Source organism: Poromitra crassiceps (genome assembly GCF_964638095.1).
Source record: "Poromitra crassiceps genome assembly, chromosome: 7".
Classification (NCBI taxonomy): Eukaryota; Metazoa; Chordata; class Actinopteri; order Beryciformes; family Melamphaidae; genus Poromitra; species Poromitra crassiceps.
Genome location: NC_139628.1, coordinates 12248978 through 12273669, shown reverse-complemented (window position 1 = coordinate 12273669; position 24692 = coordinate 12248978). Strand labels below are relative to the sequence as shown.

Genomic DNA, 24692 nt, shown 5'->3' with positions numbered 1-24692 from the left:
TTTTCTGACAGGTAGGCTACAGTATTTCAATTCAACACACGTTGTGGGTCATGAACATTTGACGTGCTTAAGTCACCTCACCTGCCTGCCTCTGTGCTGTGTGCTCGGTAAAGTTGGAAATATTATTGTGGCGGAATGAGGCGCACACCGAGGCAGATCCTTTGGCTTATCAAACTCTTTATTTAGCGAACGGACAGACACACATGAAGGCAGGCACGCCAACACCTCGCTAGCTTCTCCTAGCCTAGCCTAGCTCTCCCCAGCACGTCTGCTATCTTCCAGCTTCACACAGCTCTCCCGACCATTCCCACTTCCTCCCCTAGTCTCCACCCACTGGCCCTATGCTCCCTTCACTTGCCACTCCAAAACCCCAAACCCCACATGCACAGAACAACATAACAGACAGATACAGTTAGACATACACCCTACTAGCTATCCCATACTACTCCACCTTTCCCCACGCTACATTATTGACAGATGCACTTCCAAAGCGACGCCTATTCCAATTTTAGTAAAGTAGACGAGATACACAACCTAATTTTCACCTAAACCATCCTCTGCGCTGGACAAATAAATTAGGAAAATGTGATTTTGCATTTTGCAGCTATATTCTGTTGTTTTATTCCGGAATTAATGGTGCCTTTCTGGAGAGAAATCCGACTAATTGACCGAATCATGTAAACCCGGGTTTCTCCTATTGTCGGATTATTAAAGTGCATGTAAACGCAGAAATCAGATTATTGCCATAAACTGATTATTCACAGTTATCAGTTTATTGTGTGCATGTAAACGCACTCACTGTTTTTTGGCACAACACCTGTGGAGTTTCCCTGCCCAAGCTTGTTTCAAGTACATAGGCGTGATCAAAGCCGTGTCTGGGCATGATATTCCAATAAACCCCCTACAGTTTCCCCATTCCAAAAAACATGACTCACTTCCTAAACCACAAACAGACTTCTTCTATTTGGTTTGGATGCCTGCCAATAGAATGGCGGATAAAAATCTCTGGTACATGCAGTGCTGAAGCAGTAAGTAGGCGGTCACTTTGCCTCTAGGCAGCATACTTGAGGAGTACTTATTCTCGACAGCAGCAGCAGAGCGGACACACTGGAGGATCAGGACATCACACAACATGGCGATGGCAACGTTTAAAATCACATTCTTCTTAACTCTCATGACTCTGATATTTTCCCTCGCTTCTTCCACTGGCGGTGAGTTATAGATGCATGGTTCTAAATGATTATTAGTATACTTAATACAATTATTTTACAACTGCTTAAACATTTAAATATGTAGTGTTTCCTATTTTGTCTTATGTTGTATTATTTTATTTGTGGATGGACACTAAAAAGTGATGAAAATACATTTTATTTCCCCCTCCTATTCATGCGCTATCTCTTGCGTCTTCTCCAGGATCACGCTGATAACCAATCAGTGACTGGAATGTGAAGAATGGGATTTGTGGAATCATGTCAACAGGGCAGGGGGGACCGTGCACATGTGCTAATGTTGTGCTACATTGCCAGCACGGTGAAGAAGTGATATTTTGTTTACACTCGCGCAGACGAGGCTGACGCCTCCTAGCCAGAGATAAGTGAGTGAACAGTTTTAAGGTGAGTTTGTGCTAGTTTCAGTTGCCGTCTTAGTTGATGATTCAACACCACAAGGACGAAAACATTGGACGGCAGCACCTCTGAAACGCAGGCTCCCTGCAAAAAAGGACAATCTCGTTGCGGACTGTGAGTAATCTAACATTATTACCCTGCCACTAGAGACTCGTAAACACTGAGCAAGAAGAGTGCTATGGACAATATAGGATTACGCGGACTGTTTACTACAAACGTGTTGCACTACACTCAGGTTTGCGGACTGTCAACCCTCGTGATTCGGTAACAGACACTTGAACAGACCTTATATTATCTGAAAGACAGCCTTCATTGTGATGCACCCTGTAATGTATAACGTTAGGAATATAGATGTGTGTAGTTAAGGAACAGACAGAGAGCGTGGTGTATCGTTAGCTTGTCTCAGTTTACGGAATGACTTCTTCTACGTTGTTACAGGTCACTTCAGAAGTAGGTAACTTAACAGCGCCCCTCAGGCTAAACATAAATACAACATCACATCTCCTTTCTTTTAAGCAGAACATCAGGATACAGTATACCATTGGCTATAACCAACCAATTAAACCAATTCAATTGCAGGTCCTCTATTATCTTTAAATTTGCTTTGTTCTGAAATTAGCTTCTTTCAATTTACTTTTTTTTTTTTACTTAGACATGCCGCTTTCGACTCAGAATAAACATTAACCAAGAGAATGCTACCTGTAATGTAACAACGCTAACTCAACTTGACATTTCCACACTTTGTGTAATCTACAGCAAATAACGTTTCGGGGGTTTAATCTGTCTACCAAAGCGTGATGTCTTTAGTGGAACAGAACTGCTGTAGTCACTATAGGTGTTACAGTTTCTTTCACAGGGGATGGAACAGGTGTTGGTCTGCTGGTTCCCTAGTAGATGCCATGACGTTTTCCTGTTCCAGCTCTGTACTGTCCGGTTCTGGAAAACTGTCCCCTCTGCTCTTCAGCAGGTGTCGCCGGTTTCTCCGAAAGGTACTGCCTTCAGGTGTTTGGACCACAAAAGACCGTGGCTGAACATGGCTATGTTTCACAACAGCTGGCTGCCATGTATTGCCAACTGTGACCCTAACAGTCTCTCCTTCCTGTAGCGTAGGCAGGTCTCTCGCACCGTGATCAAAGTAGTGTTTCTGTTTCGACTGTCTTGTCTTCATGCGCTCCTGCACTTGTAGAGCTGAGGCTTTAACAGTAGTGTAGTCACTGGCACTTTTGTTTTCAGTCGTCGACCCATCAACAGTTGGGCAGGTGACAGTTTCACTCCATCCAAAGGTGCATTTCTGTACTCAAGAAGAGCAAGATATGGGTCTCCTCGGCTCTCTCGTGCTTTCTTGAGCAGGTTTTTGATCGTTTGGATCGCTCTTTCGCTTTGGCCATTTGATTGTGGGAATCCTGTGCTTGATGTAGTGTAACGCCCAGGCCACGGTGTGGCCTGCTGCTATGTATGCGTGTCATTTCTGAGGAGCTAAACTCAGTAGACAGTCTGTCTTAGAATAGAGAGAGGAGTTCTGTTGTGTTTATCCCTTGTGTATTAGTCTGTCTTCTCCCCACTTGTTGCCCATGTTCCCTTGTTAGTCTGCCTTAATTCCTCCCACCTGTTGCCTATGTGTCTCGTTAGTCTGCCCCATTACCTGAGTTCTCCCCACCAATCAGCTCTCCCGTTTTGCCCCCTGTGTTCCTACCTCCCCAGCTGTCCCTCATGTTCCTGATGATTCCTTTGTGTATATATTGTCTCAGTCTGTGTGTTGTCCTTGTCGAGTCATAGTCTATCTGTTCCTGGTTGGTATGTATCGTCTTCCTTGTGCTCTGAGTTATTTTTGCAATTGTTCCTGAGTTTAGCCTACCCTCTGGCTAGTGGGTTTTGTTATTTTGTATTTTTTGAAATTTTCAGTAAAGACTATTTTTCTCCTAAAAACCTTGCCTGCCTGGTCTGCATTACCTTGCCTGCTGCCTCTCTCTTCTGCATTTGGGTCCACACATCACACCACCTTTTACACCATGACAATGTAGTGTGCTTAAATTCCCACTCTTCTGCAAACTGTCTGAATTCTTCACTCTTCAAACTGCGGTCCATTGTCCGACATGACTTCCTCTGGAATTCCACCCACTGGCATGTCTGGCAAACATGGATTTAAGAGCTATTATGACATGCTTGCTTTGTGTCTGGGGCAGTTTGGCAATTTCCGGATACTTTGAGTAGTAATCTACACAGAGTAGATATTCACTTTGATCAAAATGGAAAATATCCACACCCAGTTTTGCCCATGATCTGTCTGGAATGTCATGGCACAGAAGTGGCTCTTTCACATTGCTCTTTTTGAAAGTGTTACAGACAGCACACTTCAACACCATGTCCTCAATTTGTTTAGACATGCCGGGCCAAAACAACACATCTCTTGCTCTCTCTTTGCATTTGACGATCCCAAGATGGGCTTCATGGATTTTTTTAAGCATTTCTGCTCTCAGTCTTTGAGGGACAACGAGTCTGGAGTTCTTAAACACAAGTCCTTCTGAGCAGCTGAGTTCTTCTCTGAACGTCCAGTATTTCTTTATTTCAGCTGGAACTTGGTTAACCTGTTCCGGCCACCCCGACTGAACCGCTTTTATCACCGACTGCAGTTCATCATCCTCTGCTGTCGCAGTTTTGAACTGACTCAGTTTCTCTTCTGAGATTGGAAGGTGTGCTGATAGAAGATTAACTTCTATTTCCTCCTCTAGTAGTCCTTCAGCCTGTTCATGTAGATAAGCTCTGCTGAGTGTGTCTGCTATGTGCAAGTCTTTTCCAGGTTTGTAGGCTACTTAGAAATCAAAAGACTGCAGTCTCATCAGCATCCGCTGCAGTCTGGGAGGTGCTTTTTGTGTTCCCTTTTTAAACAGTGACTCCAGTGGTTTATGGTCACTCTCGACCTGTACCCGTTTTCCATACAGATACTGTTTGAACTTTTCACATCCATACACAATGGCTAGGAGCTCTTTTTCGATCTGCGCATATCTTTTCTGTGTGTCAGTAAGAGACCTTGAGCCGTATGCCACTGGTTGTCCTGCCTGCATTATCACAGCTCCCAGTCCTTCAGAGCTTGCATCTCCTGACAGCGTGACTTCCTTGTTTACATCATAGAATTTTAGCACTGGGGTGTGGCTTACCAGTTTCTTCAACTGTTCAAAGCTGTGTTGTTGCTGTGCATCCCAATGCCATGCAACATCCCCTTCCAAAAGCACTCTCAGCGGCGCACTTACATCAGACAGGTTCGGGATGAACTTTGAGAGGTACTGCAACATGCCTAAGAATCTCAGCAGTGCAGCTTTGTCATCTGGTTGTGGCATGTCCACTATTGCTCTGATTTTTTCTTTGTCTGGCTTGAGGCCCTCTGCACTCAGAATGTGTCCAATATATTTGATCTGTCAATCCAATCTTTGTTGAGCTTGAGATTGATACTTCTTATTCTGTCATGTAGCTGCCTCAGCCTTTTTGTCATGCTGTTCCTTGTCTGCGCCCCACACCAGTATGTCATCCATGACGTTCACAACTCCTTCCAGGTCCTCCAGTCTCTGAGCGATGTGTCACAGGTTTGTAAAATGATCCCCGGGCCACACCAACACAGACACAGGAGGCAGAGGTAGTTTTCACAATAAAATGATTTATTACAAAACTAGTATGGTAAAAGTATAAAAACAAATAGTGTCAACACTGTCCATAAAAGAATAAAAGCAACTAGAGTATTCCTAGGGCTCAGTCCTGTGTCCGTCCGATATGAAAAACCTGTGTTTTGCTCAGTCTCTCCAATGGAGTCCGTGGGTCCCCCTGTGGCAGGGGCGCTGTCCTCCCGGCCTTGCTGTAGCTCCGCCCGTGGTCCACACTGCTCCCAGCCGTCCTCCCGAAGCGGCGAGTGCTGTACGGACAATAATAATGCAGCAATCGGTGGTGCATTCGGCCTTGCCGTAACCCATACACACACAAGGCAGTGGCAGATCAACGTTCCTTTCACTTAGCTATTGAGAGCTCATCAAGTGGCTGGTCGTCTCTCGGTCCCGCTGGTCCGTCCCACTGCTGGCAGCTGGAGAGACGAGGCCTCACTGGAAACACAGCAAACAAACGTGCAATCACCTTCTGGTTCGGCGGTAGATTACAGACACATTCACACAAAGCAACGGGACAGCTAGGTTCCTTTTACTCATCTGTATTCAGGCACATCAGATTTCGCCACAGCATGATCGGACTGCTGGATCCCACAGGTGAAGTGAAGACAGGTAGGTATGGACACGCCCAGGGAAAGAGGCCGCCCAGGTGAGTTCACCTGGCTTTTATAGGCAGGGCAAGCTGGCCAGGACCAATCCCTGAGAGGCAATTAGGCAGGGGGGAATGCAGGGGGAAAAAGTACCAGGTGCAACTGTCCATGTTGATGTGCCTACTGGTTAAATAAAAAACACGATTTTTTTATTGTCACACGAACACACTACAACACATGCATGCGGCCACTACACACACTCATGCTGACGGTGGCCGGTGAAATATGTCGTCTGCATTTGACCCATCCAGGCTTGTCCTTTCCTCCAGGGGGCAGGCCAGGAGCAGTGGTCGCTATTTCTTTCCAGCGCCCGGGGACCTTCATTGGACCAACTTCAGATGTTGTCGTCACTGGTCGGATGACTATCTTCTGCATGTTTTTGGTGGGGGGATATGTACGGAGGAACCCCCTGGGGGGTACGGGGAGAACATGCAAACTCCACACAGAAAGGCCCTTTCGACGAGATGGCCCACCTGGGCAGTGGGCACTGAGGATGTGGGGGGGTCACAGCTCCAGCGCCCACAGCGTCCCAGGTGGAATCGAACCCAGGACCTTCGAGCTGTGAGGCGACAGCGCTTACCACTGCCCCACCGTACCCCCGTAAATAATCCATGCAAAGAAGCTATATAATATTATACGTCCACATCTAAAGCCAAGTTTAGCACACCATAAAATAAGATAAGAGGAGATAAGAAAAACATGACTCCTTAAAATTACACACAATAAGAATAGCCTATCCCATAGGATTTGATCAAACCACAGCACACAACATGAGTAAATAAACACAGCACTCTAAAATAAACCATAGTCACTTATAAAACCTGCCCCATAGCCTCAGTCACCCCGTGACACGATGCACTTCTGAAAGACCTCTGGAGCTGACGAGATGCCAAACGGAAGCCGTTTGAACCGGTACCTACCGAATGGTGTGTTTAAAGGTACATAACTTCGAACTGTCCTCATCTAGCTGGATTTGCCAGAACCCATGATTTACGTCCAAAACCGAAAATAACTTTGCATTTGGCATCTCTGCCACAACCTCCTCTACTGTCAGTAGAGGAGGTTGTTGAGATCCTTGGGGTCAATGCAGAGTCTTATCTTTTGGTTTGGCTTTCTGACAGTGACCATGCTGTTAACCCAGTCAGTTGGTTCTGTTTGTTTTTCAACCACACCGAGTTTCTCCATCCTATCCAGTTCACATTTTATGTTGTCTTTCAGTGCTAGAGGTACCTTTCTGGGTGGGTGTATGACTGGCGCTATTTCTGGATTAACCTGAATGTGATGCTATCCAGGTACACACCCCAACCCCGTGAACACGTCTTTGTCTTCCCTCAGGATGTCTGTTTCCACTTCCTTGTCCACTTTATAGAGTATTTTTATTAATCCCATCTGTGTGCTGGAATCTCCTCCTAAGATAGCTGGGAAGTCGGGTTTTATTATTTGGAATTCCAACTCATGCACTTCAGTTTTGTACTCACACTTCAGCTTTGCCTTGCCCAGTGGCACCACCTTGTGGCGGGAATATGCCACCAACTTAGTGATGGACTCTAATAATGGCACATCCTTTCCAGCCACTTGTTGAAAGGTTGTTAGAGGCAACACTTTCTGTGCTGGTGTCTAATCTGAATGTGAGCTTTTGGCCATTCACTTTAATTACTTCAGTCCATTTTTTCTGTTTTGTCTCTGTGCGAGTCATTTTTTTATTTCCTCTCTTCTTTGACTCAAGAGCGCCAATGAACATTTAACTTTCTTGTTTCTTCTTGTTCAATGTCATTAACACTCCTCTCCTTTTTCCAATAGCTTTCATTTGGTTTATTTGCTCTGCACATGCGACCAACGTGATTTGTTCTTGAACACACTTTACATTCAATCTTATCATTGACACTGCTGTCCTTGGCCCTTTGCGTTAGCTTCATTTTACTTAGCTTGTTCACCGTCACTTCACTCTCTTCATGTAAAGCTTTCAGGTGGCTTTGTGTAGCTTCATTAGCTCTGCAGATATGTACAGCTTTACTCAATGACAAGTGGGCTTCTCTGAGCAGCCTGGCTCTCACCTGATCATTTGTGACTCCACACACAATGCGGTCGCTTATCTGCGAGTCTGTGAGCTGCCCAAACTCGCAGTCCTTTGCTTTATTTTTCAGGTCAGTCACGTATGCGTCGATTGACTCACTCTTCGCTTGGACCCGTGTGAAAAACATGTGCCTCAGGTACGTTATGTTCCTCCTTGGTTCACAGTACTGCCGAAACTTATCCTTCAGTATGTCCAAGTCATCCACATCATCATCAAAATCCATGGTAGTAAATAGTGTAGCGATGTGGGTTTTGGGGTAAATGTGGGATTGTGTTGTGTTGCTGGGTTGTTTATGTTGTGTGCTAGATTGCTAGTTTCCTACGGCACATGAACGCACCAGAGAGACAGGTGGGGTGGTATTCTCTTCGGGGATTGGTTGAGGGGAGGGAAGCCATTTTGGAGGTGTGTGTAAGGGAGATAGAACGGGAGTCTGCTGAGAGCGCGCTGGTGGATGGATGCTGGGGGAAAGTGTCTCCTGTAACCAGGTGGTTACATGCTGCTATTCCGACATGCCTCTACTTAGACATTGACGTCTAATTGTCGGAGTGGTGGCATTTCCATTTTTTTTCAAACGTGCCACTACTACGACAATTTTTTTTCCATTTAGCGGCACCTTACTTTCTTTTCAAACATTCCCCCATTCCGACATGAGGTAATTAATATAAATGTCATTACTAGGCTATCATCACAAGTTGCATTGCGAGTTTTCGCCTGCGACTTGAATTGATAACCACTGATTTCCATAGGCTATAGGCTATTTGTTTATTTTACAGGGGCAGCCAGTCAATCGAGGTTCGTTTTGATTTGAGACCGGAGGATGAGCTCACAGCAGTTCACAATGCCCTCTGAAAACCACATACAGTCAGTAGCGAACCATGCCTCTCACACCTAGGCCCTCTGACCCGCCCGCATGACAACCCCCCCCCCCCCCCCCCATCGTGGAAAAAAGCGAATTAGGCTACCACTTAATTCGCTTGTGTCCTATCCCTAACCCTAACCCATCTCAAAATAACAATAATAATAATCATAATGGCAAATCGACATAATGAGCTAAGCCCGGGCGCCAGGATGAAATCAATGACTCAGGGATTGATTTGAAATAAATAAATAAACTGCGCGCACACAGTCACACACACACACATCAGTGGCAGGATTGTGATCAGTGAAGCGGCTGGAGATCTGGTTTAGAAGGCTGTCGATTACGCTGCAGTGGACCACTCTGTACCGTGCGCAAACGTCTCCAGCTCCACGGATGCGCGGAGGGCCAACCAAAGCCTCGGTCTCTCCATAGACCTCAAACTTATCTTTTTCCTTTTCGATTGATCTGTGAAGCTCATCCAATCTGGCGAGGCAAAACTGCATATCGAAATGTTTGTTTTGGAGAATATCAAAGACAACATCCGAGTAAGAGAAGATGGCTTGGAAGGTTTTCAACCAAAAGCAGAACTCGAAGCTGTCAAGGAGGTTGATGTATCCATCAGCGCGGCTGACAGTGTCATCATCAAACTGTGCATGGTTTTCCACGATGTGCTCGAACACCTAGAAGAGTTATGCAAACAACTTAGTAAGACCTCCAATAAAAACTGAATTTATTTAGTAGGCTACCTTTTTATTTTCTTTAATATTAATAGGCTGCCGCGGCTAGCCAACTATTCATTCTTTAGCCTAGATCTTTTTATACAATTTAATTTATCACAACAACAACAACAACAACAACAACAACAATAATAAGCATTATTATTTCCAAACTTTCCTGAACAATAATTTTGTGCTCAAGCAAGGAATTAAACACCAAATAGCCTAGATGGCGTTCCTAAAGCAAGCCTGCCTATAGGCTGTTAGGCCTTTCGGGCGGCCTTACCGCTGTATAGGCTAGGCGGATGCAAATTTATTCAGTGACTGAATGAAGCAAATATAATCCGTGGCTATTAATTGCATTTGTACTATTATTATTATTATTAACAATCATTATTTCGAAAATTTCCTGATCAATTATTTTGTGCTCAATCAAGGAATAAAACAACACCCAATAGATGCAGTTCCTAAATCCTAAACAGCCTATAGGCCGAAGCAAATAAAATCCGGGGCTATTAATTGAAGTTTTATTATTATTGTCATTATTATTATTATTATTATAATTATTCATAACAAAAATTTAAATAATAATACTACAATTATTATTACAGTAGTATTCCCACCTCTTTCAGTTCCCGTGTCTGCTCTGCCACTATGCGTGGCTGTCCGTGGTGCTGATCTTTGTGTGTCAGAAATGATTAAACTGTGGGTGATCGATTTTCCCAGCATCGATTGATTTGATTTCAGCACCATGGTGGCGGACAGCTCCCGTTAATGGAGTGAATCGGCCGATCTGGCTATCCGTGGTGCTGATCTTTGTGTGTCAGAAATGTAATCGTTTTATAAGGCTATGTTTTTGTTGTTCTTGTGGTTTGTTGGACTTTATGTCATGTTATAAACATTATTATTCTAAAAAATAGTATTTTTCTCCTCTTACATGTGTTAATGCTTGTAAGCCCCACTGTTGCGGGCATGTAGGCTATGTTGGCGAACCTAAACTGTCGGAATGGCAGTACTAAAATGTGTCGTAATAGGGGCACGTCGGGCATGTCGTAATAGAGGCATGTCGTAATAGGGGGATGTCGTAATAGAGGATTGTCGTAATAGGGGTATGTCCGAATGGAGGTTGCCTCCCAACCAGGTGTGGGTCATAGCCGATAGTGACCCGGTGTAATGGAATAAACGCACAGAATTGCAAGCCAAGTATTCGCCTCCTCTCCTCCCTCATTAAGGGTCCTGGGAGCGGATCGTTAATACCTTTATAGCTTCATCTCTAGCTACATGTAGAAAGGTTGCGCATTTCACCTTCTCTGTTTTCTCTGAGATGCCGCTAGCCACCAGGTACAACTCAAACTTCTGGTCCACGAACGCCAGTTTTCTGCCAAGTTTCCCTCCAGGCCCAAACTGTTCGGCGGTTTTAGTTGCTCCATAGTTTAATTCTGACACCATGTAATGTATAACATTAGGAGATGTGTGTAGTTAAGGAACAGACAGAGAGCGTGGTGTGTCGTTAGCTTGTCTCAGTTTACTGAATGACTTCTTCTACGTTGTTAGGTCACTTCACAAGTAGGTAACTTAACAGCGCCCCTCAGGCTAAACATAAATACAACATTGAGTTGTATCAGGTATCAGGGAGTATAAGGGCTCTGTCTGTCTGTCCCGTCGCACTGATGATGTCATAAATTCACACACCAGGGCTGCCAAGTTTAAGCCAAAGTTAGGAGTCTCCGATGAAGGGACGCGATTTGAATTATTTTGTCCTTTTGTAGGGTAGATTTAGAGGGATATCTCAATTTTAATTAACATTAGGATTACTGTTGTGATGTAATTATTCAGTCTTCACCCCCATGCCAGCTGCTCTCCCTGCACTGTCGGCCTCCTCGTGCTCTCTCTCTCTCTGTATTTACTCTGAATAGTGAACATGCAAGAAATATGATCAATTGCTAAAATGAATAGAATACACAGAGTCCAAGTCTACATTAGGATTAGACTGTCGGATGTCATTATTCAGTCTTATTCTGTCATTATTCAGGCAGCTCTTCTCCACCCAATTATTTGTGCAACTTAAAAACGAGTTTCCTGCTATTTAATATATAGTGTGTTCATAATTGACCAGCACAAGTAGAAATGAAAAGGATCGTAAGAAGAGAAGTCAGATCCACAGCCTCCTCCACTCCTTCCTCTGACCTGGAAAGTTTGGCAGGGGGTGGTTGACCCTTCACTGCCCAGAATGACAGCAGGTCTCTCTGCTTCTTCTTCCCTGACATCTTTCAATTTGTTTCAAACAGACAAAAATGGAAGTGTGCATTTAATTAATGAATGACTGACAGTCTCAAAAGAGAGCATGTTACTGTAAATCCCCTTAGCTCATAGTAAGTATCAATTAGCTCACACACGCAAATACCTGATGATTTTAACTAAAACTGCTATTAGTCACGTTGTTGTTTTTTGTTAAACCCACCGCAGCAACCTGCCACGCTGTTCACCAGCAGCCTGTGTAACGCTACTCCTGCTCTGACTGAGTGACTATAACGCATTTTATTCTATAAAAATAACGTATTTTGGATGATCAAAATGAGGTGGTTACCTACCGTTTGACCTCCTGCTTCCGTTGCAAGAGTGTCACGGCTTTATTCAGCTGACACAGACAACTGAGTTCTCTTTTCAAACTGTTCGCCAAACTGTTTTGTTGTTGTTCTTCTTCCTGGGATAGTGACTGCATGACCCGCCCTACTCTGCCTCTGATTGGTTGGTACTCGTGGTTGCCTTTCGTTGGGTTGGTTAGATTTAGGCAGGGGACTGATGATTGGTTAAGGTTAGGGTAAGAATATCTGAGTCAGCCGATCAGAGGCAGAATAGGGCGGGCTCACTCTGTGACAGACTCGAACTACGGCAAGCAGCAAATTATGGAAATATTATAATAGAAGTGAGAGGGAAAAACCTTTATGAGCGTGTGAAATGGCAAGTGTGTGCGCGTGTGAAGAGGTTAAATTGTGTGACTCACTCTCAAAGGATGAGACTTGGCAGCTCTACACACACACACACACACACACACACACACACACACACACGAGACAGACACACACACAACCACTGATGATGTCATTAGTGATGTCATAAGAGGTTGGATGTCATCAGTGATGTCATAAAAGCAGTTGTCACATCATCACTGATGTCATAAGCGTCCCACTGATGATGTCATCAGTGATGTCATAAGTCCCATGGGCAGACACTGAAAGAAGTGGGAGTCTGGCTTCACATAAACATAGTCTCAACACTAGATGCTGATACACTACGTTACTGCATGCTGCAGTGCTCTCTCTGGGTCTGGGACACTTTCCCTCAGCCGGCTGGTTATGGGAGAGAACCGTTCACTTGGCCAGTCATATGCCAGTCCCCAATCATTAACAACTTTGCGATCAGACGACACGGGAGGCGCAGCCCATTTTTCGATCCGCTCTCTCATCGGTGCTACGACATTCAATTTCAACCCGCCTTCAAAAACTAGCGGCCAATTCACAGCCACTGCTGGTTTTTGAATATCAACTCAATAGGCTATACTGAAGCAATATAGCATGAGAGCTATATTGCCTGCGGCCTCGTGGGATAACAACTGATCAGCGGGATATATGCCACAACACACGCTGCTCGAGTGCTATATTGCTTTTATAAAACGGTTTCCAAGTATGATAATATAAATATAATAATAATACTATAAGTCCGACTGGCATGGTATTCTGATAAGAGTCAGTTGAAACACTACTGTAAGGCGGGACCTCTAGCAAGAAGATAGACGTGCGGGTGATTTGATTGGATCGTTCTGGAGACTGAAGTTGACATTGGCCAATCCTGGCGCTTGCTGAGAAGCTGAGAGCTTTCTGGAAAGCCGACAGGCAGCTCGAGCGCAGCGCTGCATTCTCAGCGCTTGCTGAGAAGCTGAGTGCTTTCTGCAAAGCCCGACACCAACTAACGTTACGGGGTTAAATGCGGGGTTAAATGCGGGGTTAACAGCCTTTTTTTTGCAAAGAAGACATTAGCCCGCATCTATTCTTGTACAAAACATAATTTTCTGCGAAGTATTAGTAAAGTTATAAGCGAAGATCGATTCATAAGGATCTGACAGCTTTCTCCGCCATTTGTTTTTTTTGAGGTAACCAAAGGCTTTTAGTAAGAGAGTTGCCATGGCAACCAATATAACCCATGGCCATGGGTTATTGGAGTGGGTTATTGGATTTATACAATGGCTGTGAACCAATCAGATTGCTTGATTTGAGAGAGCCGTTTTATAATATCCAATATAGGCCAGCCTATAATGTTATAATTATAATCATGTTTTCCAGTGACTCCTGAGCAAACCAGTCAACTAATAAAATAGTATAATTTAAATATGAATAAGTTATCAAAAATGTAATTAATTAATTTCTGGTAAGATGCAATATGATGACAAAATAGTCTATCTATGAGAATCTGCAGACTTCAATCAATCTGTTTGAACCAGAAATAGCTTTATTTTCACAGTTGGGCAAAATGATGAAGTAATGAGTGGTGTCCCATTTCCTAGGTGGTTGTTTTCAATCCCTACCCCTTGTGGCTCCGTTTTGAAGGCGAAGGGCCAAAGTGAAGGACGCTCAAAAACAAGGGGTAGGGGTCAAAATGAGAATTGGGGTTGGGCCTAAGATTAATTGTTGTAGGATTTAATTGGCTTTGAGGAGCCAGCCTTCAGAGTGTTTTGCCAGGCTGGGAGAACTTTGATGTATGCCAATTCCACTTCGCCTGGACAACATACAGCACTGCCTTGGGCTCTATCAAATTAATGAATCTCAATTTTGGAGATTTGAAGGTGTTTGGACGTTTGTTTTGCTCTTCTGTCTTATTGAACACAGACGGGTGTATTTTACACCGATACACCCTTGTCTTGCATGGAGAAGTTATTGCGCCAAGCTCAGTTAAAAATCTGGCAATTTAATGTGTCACTGATTATTGGTAAACATAGTTTATCAATAGAACATAGCTTAAGATTTAACAACTATTGTTAGTGTCTCGTGGTAAATTCAGCATGTACCGTTAGCTACAGTAGATAATCCACCAAGCAGCACTTAGATACACAATAAAAGCTAGAACTTTTTCACTGATAAACCACGGTTTTTGATAGGGGGGAAACAAACAGCATGGGAGCCAATACTAGGAATAAATAAACAAGGAACCATTCTTAAAGTTTGAGATTCTATCCAAATACAGGCGGCATGGTGTACTGTATGTGCCGAATTGTTAAAGATTTCACCACATTTCAATGAATATAAACCTAAAGCGTTCACGAGATTTGGAGCCTACTAGCAGGGTGTTTTTCCTCTTCTCTGTACCTACGTTAACGTCCTCTGGGCTCCAGTCAGCTCCCTTTCACATTCATCCGACATCAACATCTTTATGAATTTATATCAACATCTTATCATTTTATCCAACCGTGCCTCTGACCAGATGACGGAGAATAAGCCTCCTCCTCTTTTTAATCTATGCGAATGGAATCTGTGAGGGCCTAAAGCATTCTAAATATCATATGTATGCTGACGATACGGTTTTATATTCCTCCGCTCCTTCTCTTGAGATTGCAGTAAATAACCTCCAAGCCGATTTCTCCATCCTCCAGCATGTCTTAATTGACTCTAAACTTCTTCTAAATGCGAGCAAAACCAAAGCCATGCTGTTCGCACATGGTAACACTGTGCCCTCTTCGCCTCCTCTATGTACACTTGATGGCGCACCCATTGAGTTCATTGAGTCTTATAAATACCTAGGCTTCTGGTTTGATAATCACCTTAACTTTAAATTGCCCATTTCCACTTTGTCTAAAAAGCTTAAATTTACGCTCAGTTTCTTGTATAGGCTTAAAGCCTGTTTCTCTTTGTCTGCCCATAAACGCCTGGTGGAAAGCCTTTTTATGTCTCAACTAGATTATGGTGATGTTGTTTACAGTTTTTCGAGCCCTACTTCCTTGTCTAAACTGGACCCCCTCTACCATGCCGCTCTGAGATATATCACAAACTCAGGTTACAGGACTCATCATTGCACCTTGTACGACCTGGTTGGATGGTCCTCCCTTGCCCTGCGCAGAATGCGACATTGGGCCATGTTCATATACAAGGCCATCCTGGGCAGACTACCCTCATACATCTGCTCCACATTTGTAGCGATAAACAACTCCCATAATTTAAGATCAAATAGTTGGTTGAAATTCAAAGTGCCAAATATGCGAACTGAATCTGGAAAAAAGAGTCTCTCCTACTTTGGTCCCTGGTCGTGGAACGACCTGCAGTCCCGTTTAAAACTGGTCTCTTCCATTCCTCTGTCCAGTTTTAAACATGCTCTATCTGAAGTCCTTACTTCAAGCTGCTCCTGCAGTAATGTCTAGTTTTACTTTGCCTTTCTCAACCTGTAAATTTGTTTTTAGGCCATATGTTTTTACGTTTTTGATCCTGTGTTATTTATTACCCTTGGATGTGGTATTTTATGATGTACTTGGTTGTCCTTTGCTTTTTGAAATGTTTCAGCTCTATAGCCCTGTTTTTATGTTTCCTTTATATGTACTGTAATTTATGTTGATTGTAACCTGGCTTGCAACTGCTGCCTTCTTGGCCAGATCACATTCGCAAAAGAGATCTTGTATCTCAAATGTCTTATCTGGTTAAATAAAGGTTAAATAAAAATAAAAAAAGCGATCGTCTGCGATACATGATTCAGATTTAACGTTACAGTATTGTAACGGCACACCCCAGAAGTAGCAGATTATCTAACAACACAAAATTATTCTCACAAAAGCAGTCAGACATCTGCAGTTATTATTATTCTTTCTTTTGAATGGCGAATTGAATAGTCAATGTTTGCAACCAACATTTGTAGTTTGTTTTGCCTAGCCTAGCCTATTAGCTTCAGCGCAGAGCTCCTACGTCATATCCCTTCCAGACGGTGATGGACAAATGGTTCATCCAATCACCTGTCAAGTAGTACCGCCCCATCTGGCAGGTCAGGTCAATCTGGGAACCCATTGGTTAAACACAAAAATAAAACAAAATCTCAAACCTCTGGGGGCAGCCCCGTTTCAATGTGGTGCAACAGGAACTCAAGAGGCACGGTCGGCAGCGGAAGAAAATCCCTTTCCGCTCCCTGCAAGCTCTGCCATTGGCTCCAACCAACCGGCTCTGACCATTAAAGCATTTCTGTTCTGCTCCCTGGGTGTCGCTCTGAAATCCGTTCGTCGCCATGAAACAACAATAACAACTCTAGCTCGTTGCTAGTAGCAACTTGCTATAGGCTGAAAATGGTAAGTTTTGACTACACACCGGCCACGTTCACTTCATTTTGATCGGGTAAAGCGCAGCATGTGTGCGAGCACTGTTACACCCCTTTTGTCCAACCAATGAGAATTTCGTCTGACTGGAGCATAGCGACCAAACAATCGACCAACCGACCAGAAGCATGCAGCCCAACAGATTACATAACTTTTACAAGCAAAAAAGAAAAAGAAAAGAAAAAAGGCGATTATGTGATAATCAGCTTGACCCTGCGGTGGGCGTGGCTTTTTGTATAACCGCGATAATGCGATAATCGTGGCAGCCCTACCACCTAGGCTTAAGCCTTCTTCTCACTAAGACCGGGTGTAAATCTTATGCCTAGTCAGGGGCAGGCTTAAGGGGAGTTTTGCTCATTTGCCATAACACCCCTACATAACCAAGATACACACTGCCTTTACCGTGACTCTCCGCGCAGTATACAGTGAGCTAAACTCGTCAAGTAGTTAGTATTGCCATAGAATGGAGGCAAATGGTACAGCCGTTCAAAATAACCAAAAACACACATCTAACAGCGCCAAAATACATGTTGTGCTTCGGGTACTCACCACGGGATGAAATATATATTTTTCCATTAAGCATTTTACATTCAACTTCATGCCAAATCAATGTTATGTTGTATGTGGTCTCATGGGACTAGTATCATGTGGGACCTCATGAATTACTCTGAAAAGTCTGCAGTTCATGAATTGTACTGAAACCATTGGTTTCCCTAATAACATTCTATAATACTGCCACATTTTATACTCCGTAACCGTCGGATTTGGCTAAATGAAATTTGAAGTTTGCGCTGAAAATAGAATGAAACCCGTCCTCCATTGATTCAACTGTCTCCATTGTTCTTGACAGAACAAGTAACAGCGAGCCCTGGACAGGATGTCACTCTGCCGTGTGAGGGTCCCAACAATGCCCACATCATCGTGTTGGAGTGGACCAGACCAGACCTGAAGGCACCGGAATACGTCTTCTTCTATAGAGACAGGCTGTCAGATCCAACCTACCAGAATCCATCCTTTGCAGGCCGGGTGGAGCTGTCAGACAGAGAGATGAAGAACGGTAACCTGTCTGTGATTCTGAAGAACGTGAGCAGAAACGATGCTGGAACCTACGAGTGTCGCTTCTCAACAGGACGCAGGAAGAGAGCCAATGTTGACACTCAGCCCAGCAGCATCATCACCCTCAAGGTTGAAGGTGAGTCTGCTGCATGGTAGTGGCCAATTATAAAGAGGCACTGCATGGAGATAATGTTAACACAGGGGGGGGTAACCTTGGTTGGAGAAGTGTGGGGTGGGGGGGGGGGGGGGTTGTGGTGGCATAATCAAATGGGGTGTCTGGGAGTACCAAACAACCCCTATTTTGGAGTGATTTCTTTTTCTTTTTTAATATTCAAATAGAATAGGAAAACATGTTTACAAAGCTACTGAGACCACCGGCCATTAGATCTGCCCCTACTCTGCTTATTTTTAAATCCAGGCTAAAGACCTTTATGTTTTCTTTTGCTTTTAACTGCTACTAAACTACTGAAGTTTTAATTCTACTCAATTTTTTTTATTGTTCTATTTGTTTTTCCCTCTGGTTGAGAGAGAGTCACATGCAGGAAAAGGACGCTCGCACGCACGTCGCACCTTTTTTCTTGTAAAGTGAAAACGTATTAATATAGAGCCGAACTCTCTTGATATAGAGCGGAACTCTCTATGGCTGGCTGAGAGAGAGTGAGTCACAGGAGAAGGACGCAAGCACGCACGTCGCACTTTTTTTTTTTTTTTTTTTGCTTGTAAAGTGAAAACGTATTAATATAGAGCCGAACTCTCTTGATATAGAGCGGAACTCTCTATTTTATTTTTGTTTTATAGTGTTTAAACCATATGTTCAAACCCACATCACCCTCCTTGCTAGGCGAAGAGGCTAGTAGCCCCGACTAGGCAAACTGCTAGCGGGTAGCAGTTTTGGTTTATTGTTCTATTTTAATTATGAAAGTGTTTTGATATGCTGTTGATTTCTTTATTATTATTATTATTTTTTCTCTTTGTGTGCTATGCATTGCTTTGCTGCTTGTCTTTCAATGATTTTTTGTAAAGCACCTTGGATTGCCTTTGTGTGTGAAAGGTGCTATATAAATAAATTTGACTTTGCCTTTAGGCAAAATTCCACACTGCAAGATTTTAGCAATGTTATCCACCTTATTTCTATCTGCCATGATACCTTATGGGTGTAATCCTCCCAACCCCCCCGCCGTTACGTTGCTGACAGCTTGACACCGGTTACATGCTGCCACTCCGACGTTCTGCCACTCCGAAATATCGGCACTCAGAAAGGGTTCTATATTCCCCGTTTTTTACTAACCTCTCGCAGCCCCCGGCCACGCCAAACCTAACCTCCCCCCATGCCTAAACCTAACCTCCCCCAGACCCTAACCCAAAACCTAACCTCTCCCACCCCCACGCCTAAACCTAAGGTCGGCATTGCGGCTTCTAAAGTGAACGACCGCCAGTCCGAATAATGGAAGTTAACGTTCGGAGTGGCAGGGCTTCGGAAAGGCAGACAGTTACCCTTGACACCAGTCTGTAAACGATATGTTTCAAAGCTGCAGGCGAACGGAGCAAATCAGGTCCAGCTTGGCAAAAATCTCATCGATAAAATATCCAGAGTTGTTCAAAGAGCAACAGAAATAGCAGAAATAAGTCATCATACCAGTCTTATTTATTGTGACAAACAACACCCCCCCTCCCAGCATCAGAGTTTTAATAGCACGTTTGAGTTGATTGCCGCCTCGCCTGGAAAGCAGACGAGGGCAGGCGAGCACAGTCAGGCGAGGCGTCAACAAGTCGAACACCCCCAGCACACTCACTGCTGCTTTTCTTCTTCTACAGTTTTGTTTAACAGCGGTTTGTAAACAAATTAAAACATGCGCCACCCACACTCACTGCTCAAATGACACAGCCCTTCAGATTACTTATTTTTATTCTAATGTAGGCATTACAGGTGGTATTTATGTAAAATATGGAGTGACAGCTTGGAATAGGTATACAATTGAAGTTTCTACACTTCACTGTGGGTTTGTGATGCACCTGTGTTGAACCAATGGGCGCTCAGCTTGATGCGTTTCTCATCATCCGCAGTCAGGCGCAGTTAGTGGGGACTGGAGCAACTGCGGTGCCTCGCTCCAAATCTGCGCCCGCCTCGCTCTCACGAGAGTCCCGTGGCTCACGCAGTCAGGCAGGCGGAGCAAGTCGGACAACTTTTCTAACCATCATGCAACGGGGCAAGCAAGGCGCTGGTCGAATCTGCGCAGAACTTGCTCATCTCAAACGAGCCTCACTCCGACGCTGGGTTAACATGACTTGATTGTTGCAGCTTGTGCATTTCTTGTTTAACGAGGAAATGCGCAATTGTCAGCCTTGTGTTAACATGTTCATCAAATGTGTCATAAAGCTATACAGTAGTTGATAATGGGTTGTATACATGGTTTTGGGCGATGTAAGTCCTGTAAAAACCTGCCCAAGATGTTTCCAACCACACAAGATGAGTTTGATGATGGTGATGGTGGTGATGAAGATGATGAGTCTTTTCTCGTAACCGGTCATTATTTACCTGACATCTGTTTCCTGCTCTCTAGGGCTGGTGAGTGGACAGACCATGGACAGAGGTGCTACTGATGGTGATGTCATGGATGGAGATGCCAGTCGTGGACATGCTGCAGCTGCAGTGGGAGTCTTTGCACTGGGAGTCATTGTTGGTGTGATTGGCCTCATGAAATTCAGAAAACATTGTCAAAAAAAGAAAACATTTGGACAATAATTCAGTGATGACAGCTGCAGTGAAGGAAGTGACAGACACTGCCAGGTGTTCTGCCGAGTTTTGCTCCCCCGCCCAGCAGAGAAAAAAAGAGCATCCCCACCTCACGGAAGCATACTTGTAATGATTTATACAGAAATGTAACTGTTTAAAAGTGATATAATTGTCTGGTAGATGTGACCTCCCTGATTTCTAAGTTAAAACAGCCCCAAAATATGTTGGGGATGCAATTCTCGGCCGGGATGCGGAAAGGTTCACGGCACCTGTTGCAAGCGCAAATTAGAGCCATGCCAAAATCATCTGCACCCCAAAATGCCTGTGCAAACGGGATTTGGGCGGTCTTAACTACCACAATTATTCACAGGCGTGGCCAGGCAAGGCTGGGCATTACGTCAATCAAAACCAATCAGATTCCCATCTCGCAATGGCTGCCTCGCCGAGGCATGCAATACGCTGTAATTCTCTCCATGCGTAATAGAGTGTATTCACTCGTGCGAGGACAGAGAGAGCTTATTGACAGATTGTCTGTGGTGCCAATGACCCTCCGGGTGGTTATGAATGTAAATAGCCTATGTCCATTGTCCAACAAGTTTTCTCAATTAATTTCCCTCTTTGCGATGTGATAAAAGTTTATCAGTGAGTTATAGTTGATTGCCTCACTGAATTATCTGCTAATACCCAATTTTAGCAGCATAATTTGATGTCTAGGCTGTGCTTAATGACATCTCCAAAAGGAATTCTACTTTGCACTGCGCTGCACTGCACGGAGATTATGGGTGCGCTCCGAGAGCGCGAGGTATTTGCGCGTAAAAGGGCCTTTTCAAAGCTCTTAGCGCAAAGTAATTGCGCGCTGCTGACGATAGGGTAATGCCATCTACCACCACATTTTAGCGCTGAAACGCCTGCTTTGGCTTGTGGCAGCCAATGCCCAGTATTATCACAGGCATGCGCTTGTGTCCGCCCCCAATTTGCATTGCGGACGGCGTTAAACGAGCGCAAACGCTAAATTATCGCTTTTGGGAAGATAAAGGCTAAGACGTCTATTCAGATGTGCGTTTACTGCGGTGGTTGAATCCCTGATCGTGTCTGCCTGGGCTAGGCTAGCAGCTAAATTCTAACTTTGCTGAATGGATAGAACGGGGGATTTACCCCACCCTGACCACACCCCCGGCCAGGCTGAGCCAGCTAACCCAGCGTCTATGACGAGACATTGCCTCAACCTATACTGCACAGCCGGCTGTGTGGCTATGCTAACATTATGCTAATTGTCTGACCACCTCCCGGTCACGTTTGTGGTGTTGCAGTCTTTTTGTCAATATTGGACAGTAAATATGACTTCTTGTGATGCAGTTGGTTGTATTCACCGCACCTCAAAGAAAGCTGGTTTCCACTTTTTTCGGTGAGTGAATGAAGTTGTCAGTGGTCAACAACGTTTTACATAGCCAAACCATCTGTGCTAATAGTGCTAGCATGATAACATTATCCTTTTCACACACACTGAATATACCGAAATGCTAGACTTGATCATGGACTTAATGTTAATCAAAAACTGCCACACTCATAACGTTAAGATCTTCTTCATCGTTTCCGGCCATCTTCTATATCACGTCCTTCCAGTGATTGGCACAGGCGAGCGCGGCGCCGTCTGGTTCGGCCAGGTGATCTCCAGTACATTGTGGGGCTTGACGACATCTCATTATGTGTTCCATTGTTTGGAGTTCTCCACATGTGCAAGTATCGGATGATGTTAGTAGAACGTTAAGGTGTGTTTGACCTAATAGAAATATTAACGTTAATGCACTCACATTTCAGCGTGGTTCCAGATGTAACCTATTTAGTTAGATGTTAACTCATTGAGTGCCAATGACGACGCCTGTCGTCAAAGTAATTAGTAACGTAGAGTGCCAAAGACGATAGCTGTCGTCAATTGCCTTTTTTGACGGTGGGACGTGGATCAAAGCCTTATGTATGTCCTGTACAAATATTGTAGCTATTGAAGCTGTATAACCTATTTTACGGACTCATCAGGTGGCGACAGTGCTCTCCAGATTAGAGAAATGTCCGGAATACAGCCTGAAAAAGCCCCGTGATCAAAGAGAAACCGCTCATGCTGCAGCCCAGAGCCATGTAGATTGCTCTGGCTGCAACTGACGGTGCCTGCCAACAGCAGTCAATCCGTGCACACAACTGAGCTCCTCTGCCTCTGTCTGTCTGTCTGCATAGTTTCTTCACACGATTAGCCACCAGAAAGGCAGCACCCAACGCCGAAGTGCCAAACCTTTCCCTGCAGTCCGGGTTGGCATTTCCTTGTCGCGCTGCCTGGGAGGCGGCGCACAAAAAGCACTCCGAAAATAGACGCTGGGTGCGTGAGGCTGTGTGTTACTAGTGTGGGGAGGAGTTTGCAGCTGAGGGGGGGAGAGGGGGGTGGGGCACGCAGGGCCGATTTTACACTTCATGGGCCCTGGGGCTATTCATCTCTGCAGGGCCCCCCCCTCAAGCGGAAGGGAGTGTTGGCGGCGCCGCCGAAAAAAATTTGAGTGGTTTTTTTTAACCTTTTTTAGCCGTATTTAAAGGAATATCTCATTTTAAATCAACATTAGGATTATACTGTTGTGATGTCATTATTCAGTATCTTCTCCTTTTCTCACTAACTTTCATGTCACCACCTGCTCTCCTGTCAGCATTCTAACTTACAAACACAAACTGTAGGTTTAGCCATCATGTTCTTTCATAAACAGCCTGATTGGAAAGAAAACATTGCCACTGAGATGTCACAACAAGCACTTTTATTATTATTATTTAGTATTTATTATTGCTGTTATGCTGTAAAAAAAAAAAAAAAAATGGTCCTGGGGGCACGCAGGGCAGCACACAACTACACCACGTCACTACATCAGAAAATATTAGCTAGAGTCAGTGAATGTGCTTGAAATGCTTCATTTCACAAAAGGCTGAATATCTCAGCTTCTAGATGGAAATGCCTGTTTTTGCTGTTTTTGACCTATCTTCTCCGGCTGATAACTAAAGAACGGAAAATGGTATCAATAAACTTTTTTTTGCTGATGATACAATAGAGTCTCCTTGTTCTTTTTGCGTGTTCGGTGTTTACATAGTAATATCACACAATATTCTGTGGGCCTCGAGAAATCACTGAAAACGCTCTGAAACTCTGGCACTGGGAGCGTCCGTTCTCCAAAAGTGGCTGGCACTCAATGAGTTAAGAGGCTAAAACGTTAACGTGAATGTCATGACCGTAGTGAGCATACTATTATCTTTTTTTATTATAGTATTACTATAACAAGCATTCTGCGATGAGACCCAATGTTACCGGCTTGGTATCATATTCCAGATGCAACCTAGCTAGCTAGATGTTAACTCATTCATGGCCAGTTTAGGACTGCCAATATTTAGCACAGGCCAAAGATTTTCATAATTGTTGGTCATCTTTCAAGACCCACAGTAAATTATCTATTAGCACCAAAGTGATTTGCAATACCTCAAAATGAAGATGTACGTCTCTGGGTTCACCAGGAAAAAAAAAGTGAGCTTTTAGCATGTTCTGTACTCTACTTATAGCCATTTATATACACCCTGTTTTCACCCAAAAGGTCTCCCTGAGAAGATAAACAGGAGAAAAGGCAATTTTTGTAAAGGGCACAATCTCAGGCAGAACTCGCTCTCAATTCTTTTATTTTGAACTGTATTGACATCAGACATGTAAATATTATTCGTTATGACACAAATGACAAAAAATAATAATATATATATATATATATATACACATGAAGTGCTTTTTTTTTTACATTCAACAATACGGCGTTTCTCCTGTCTGCACAAAGAAGCGTTTATCCGTTTTCTGTTTTTCCTCCTGCTCAATTTCAAAACAACAGCTGCGGTATGTGTTTGTTCACGTGTTGTCGGCTTGCCTTAGATGCCAGGGACCTGATACCATGTCACAGGCTGGGGAAGTGTTTGAACTACGC

General features: G+C 44.0%; 1 protein-coding gene across 1 annotated transcript; it reads left to right on the top strand.

Annotated features, from left to right (window-relative positions):
* Positions 1 to 1131: 1131 nt before the first annotated feature.
* On the top strand, positions 1132 to 23077 carry LOC310779152 (V-set domain-containing T-cell activation inhibitor 1-like). Its single transcript, XM_083639651.1, has 3 exons — positions 1132 to 1211; positions 17764 to 18105; positions 20531 to 23077. Exons 1-3 carry the CDS (start codon positions 1133 to 1135, stop codon positions 20710 to 20712), a joined length of 603 nt encoding a protein of 200 aa, XP_083495777.1. The 5' UTR covers position 1132; the 3' UTR covers positions 20713 to 23077.
* Positions 23078 to 24692: the final 1615 nt, after the last annotated feature.

What these genes read in the sequence shown, in the direction of transcription:
- LOC310779152 (XM_083639651.1), top strand. Translation starts at nt 1,133, where the DNA reads ATGGCGATGGCAACGTTTAAAATCACATTCTTCTTAACTCTCATGACT. An exon ending in CCTCGCTTCTTCCACTGGCG is followed by an intron (nt 1,212 to 17,763) that starts GTGAGTTATAGA and finishes TGTTCTTGACAG; the next exon opens with AACAAGTAACAGCGAGCCCT. An exon ending in CATCACCCTCAAGGTTGAAG is followed by an intron (nt 18,106 to 20,530) that starts GTGAGTCTGCTG and finishes CCTGCTCTCTAG; the next exon opens with GGCTGGTGAGTGGACAGACC.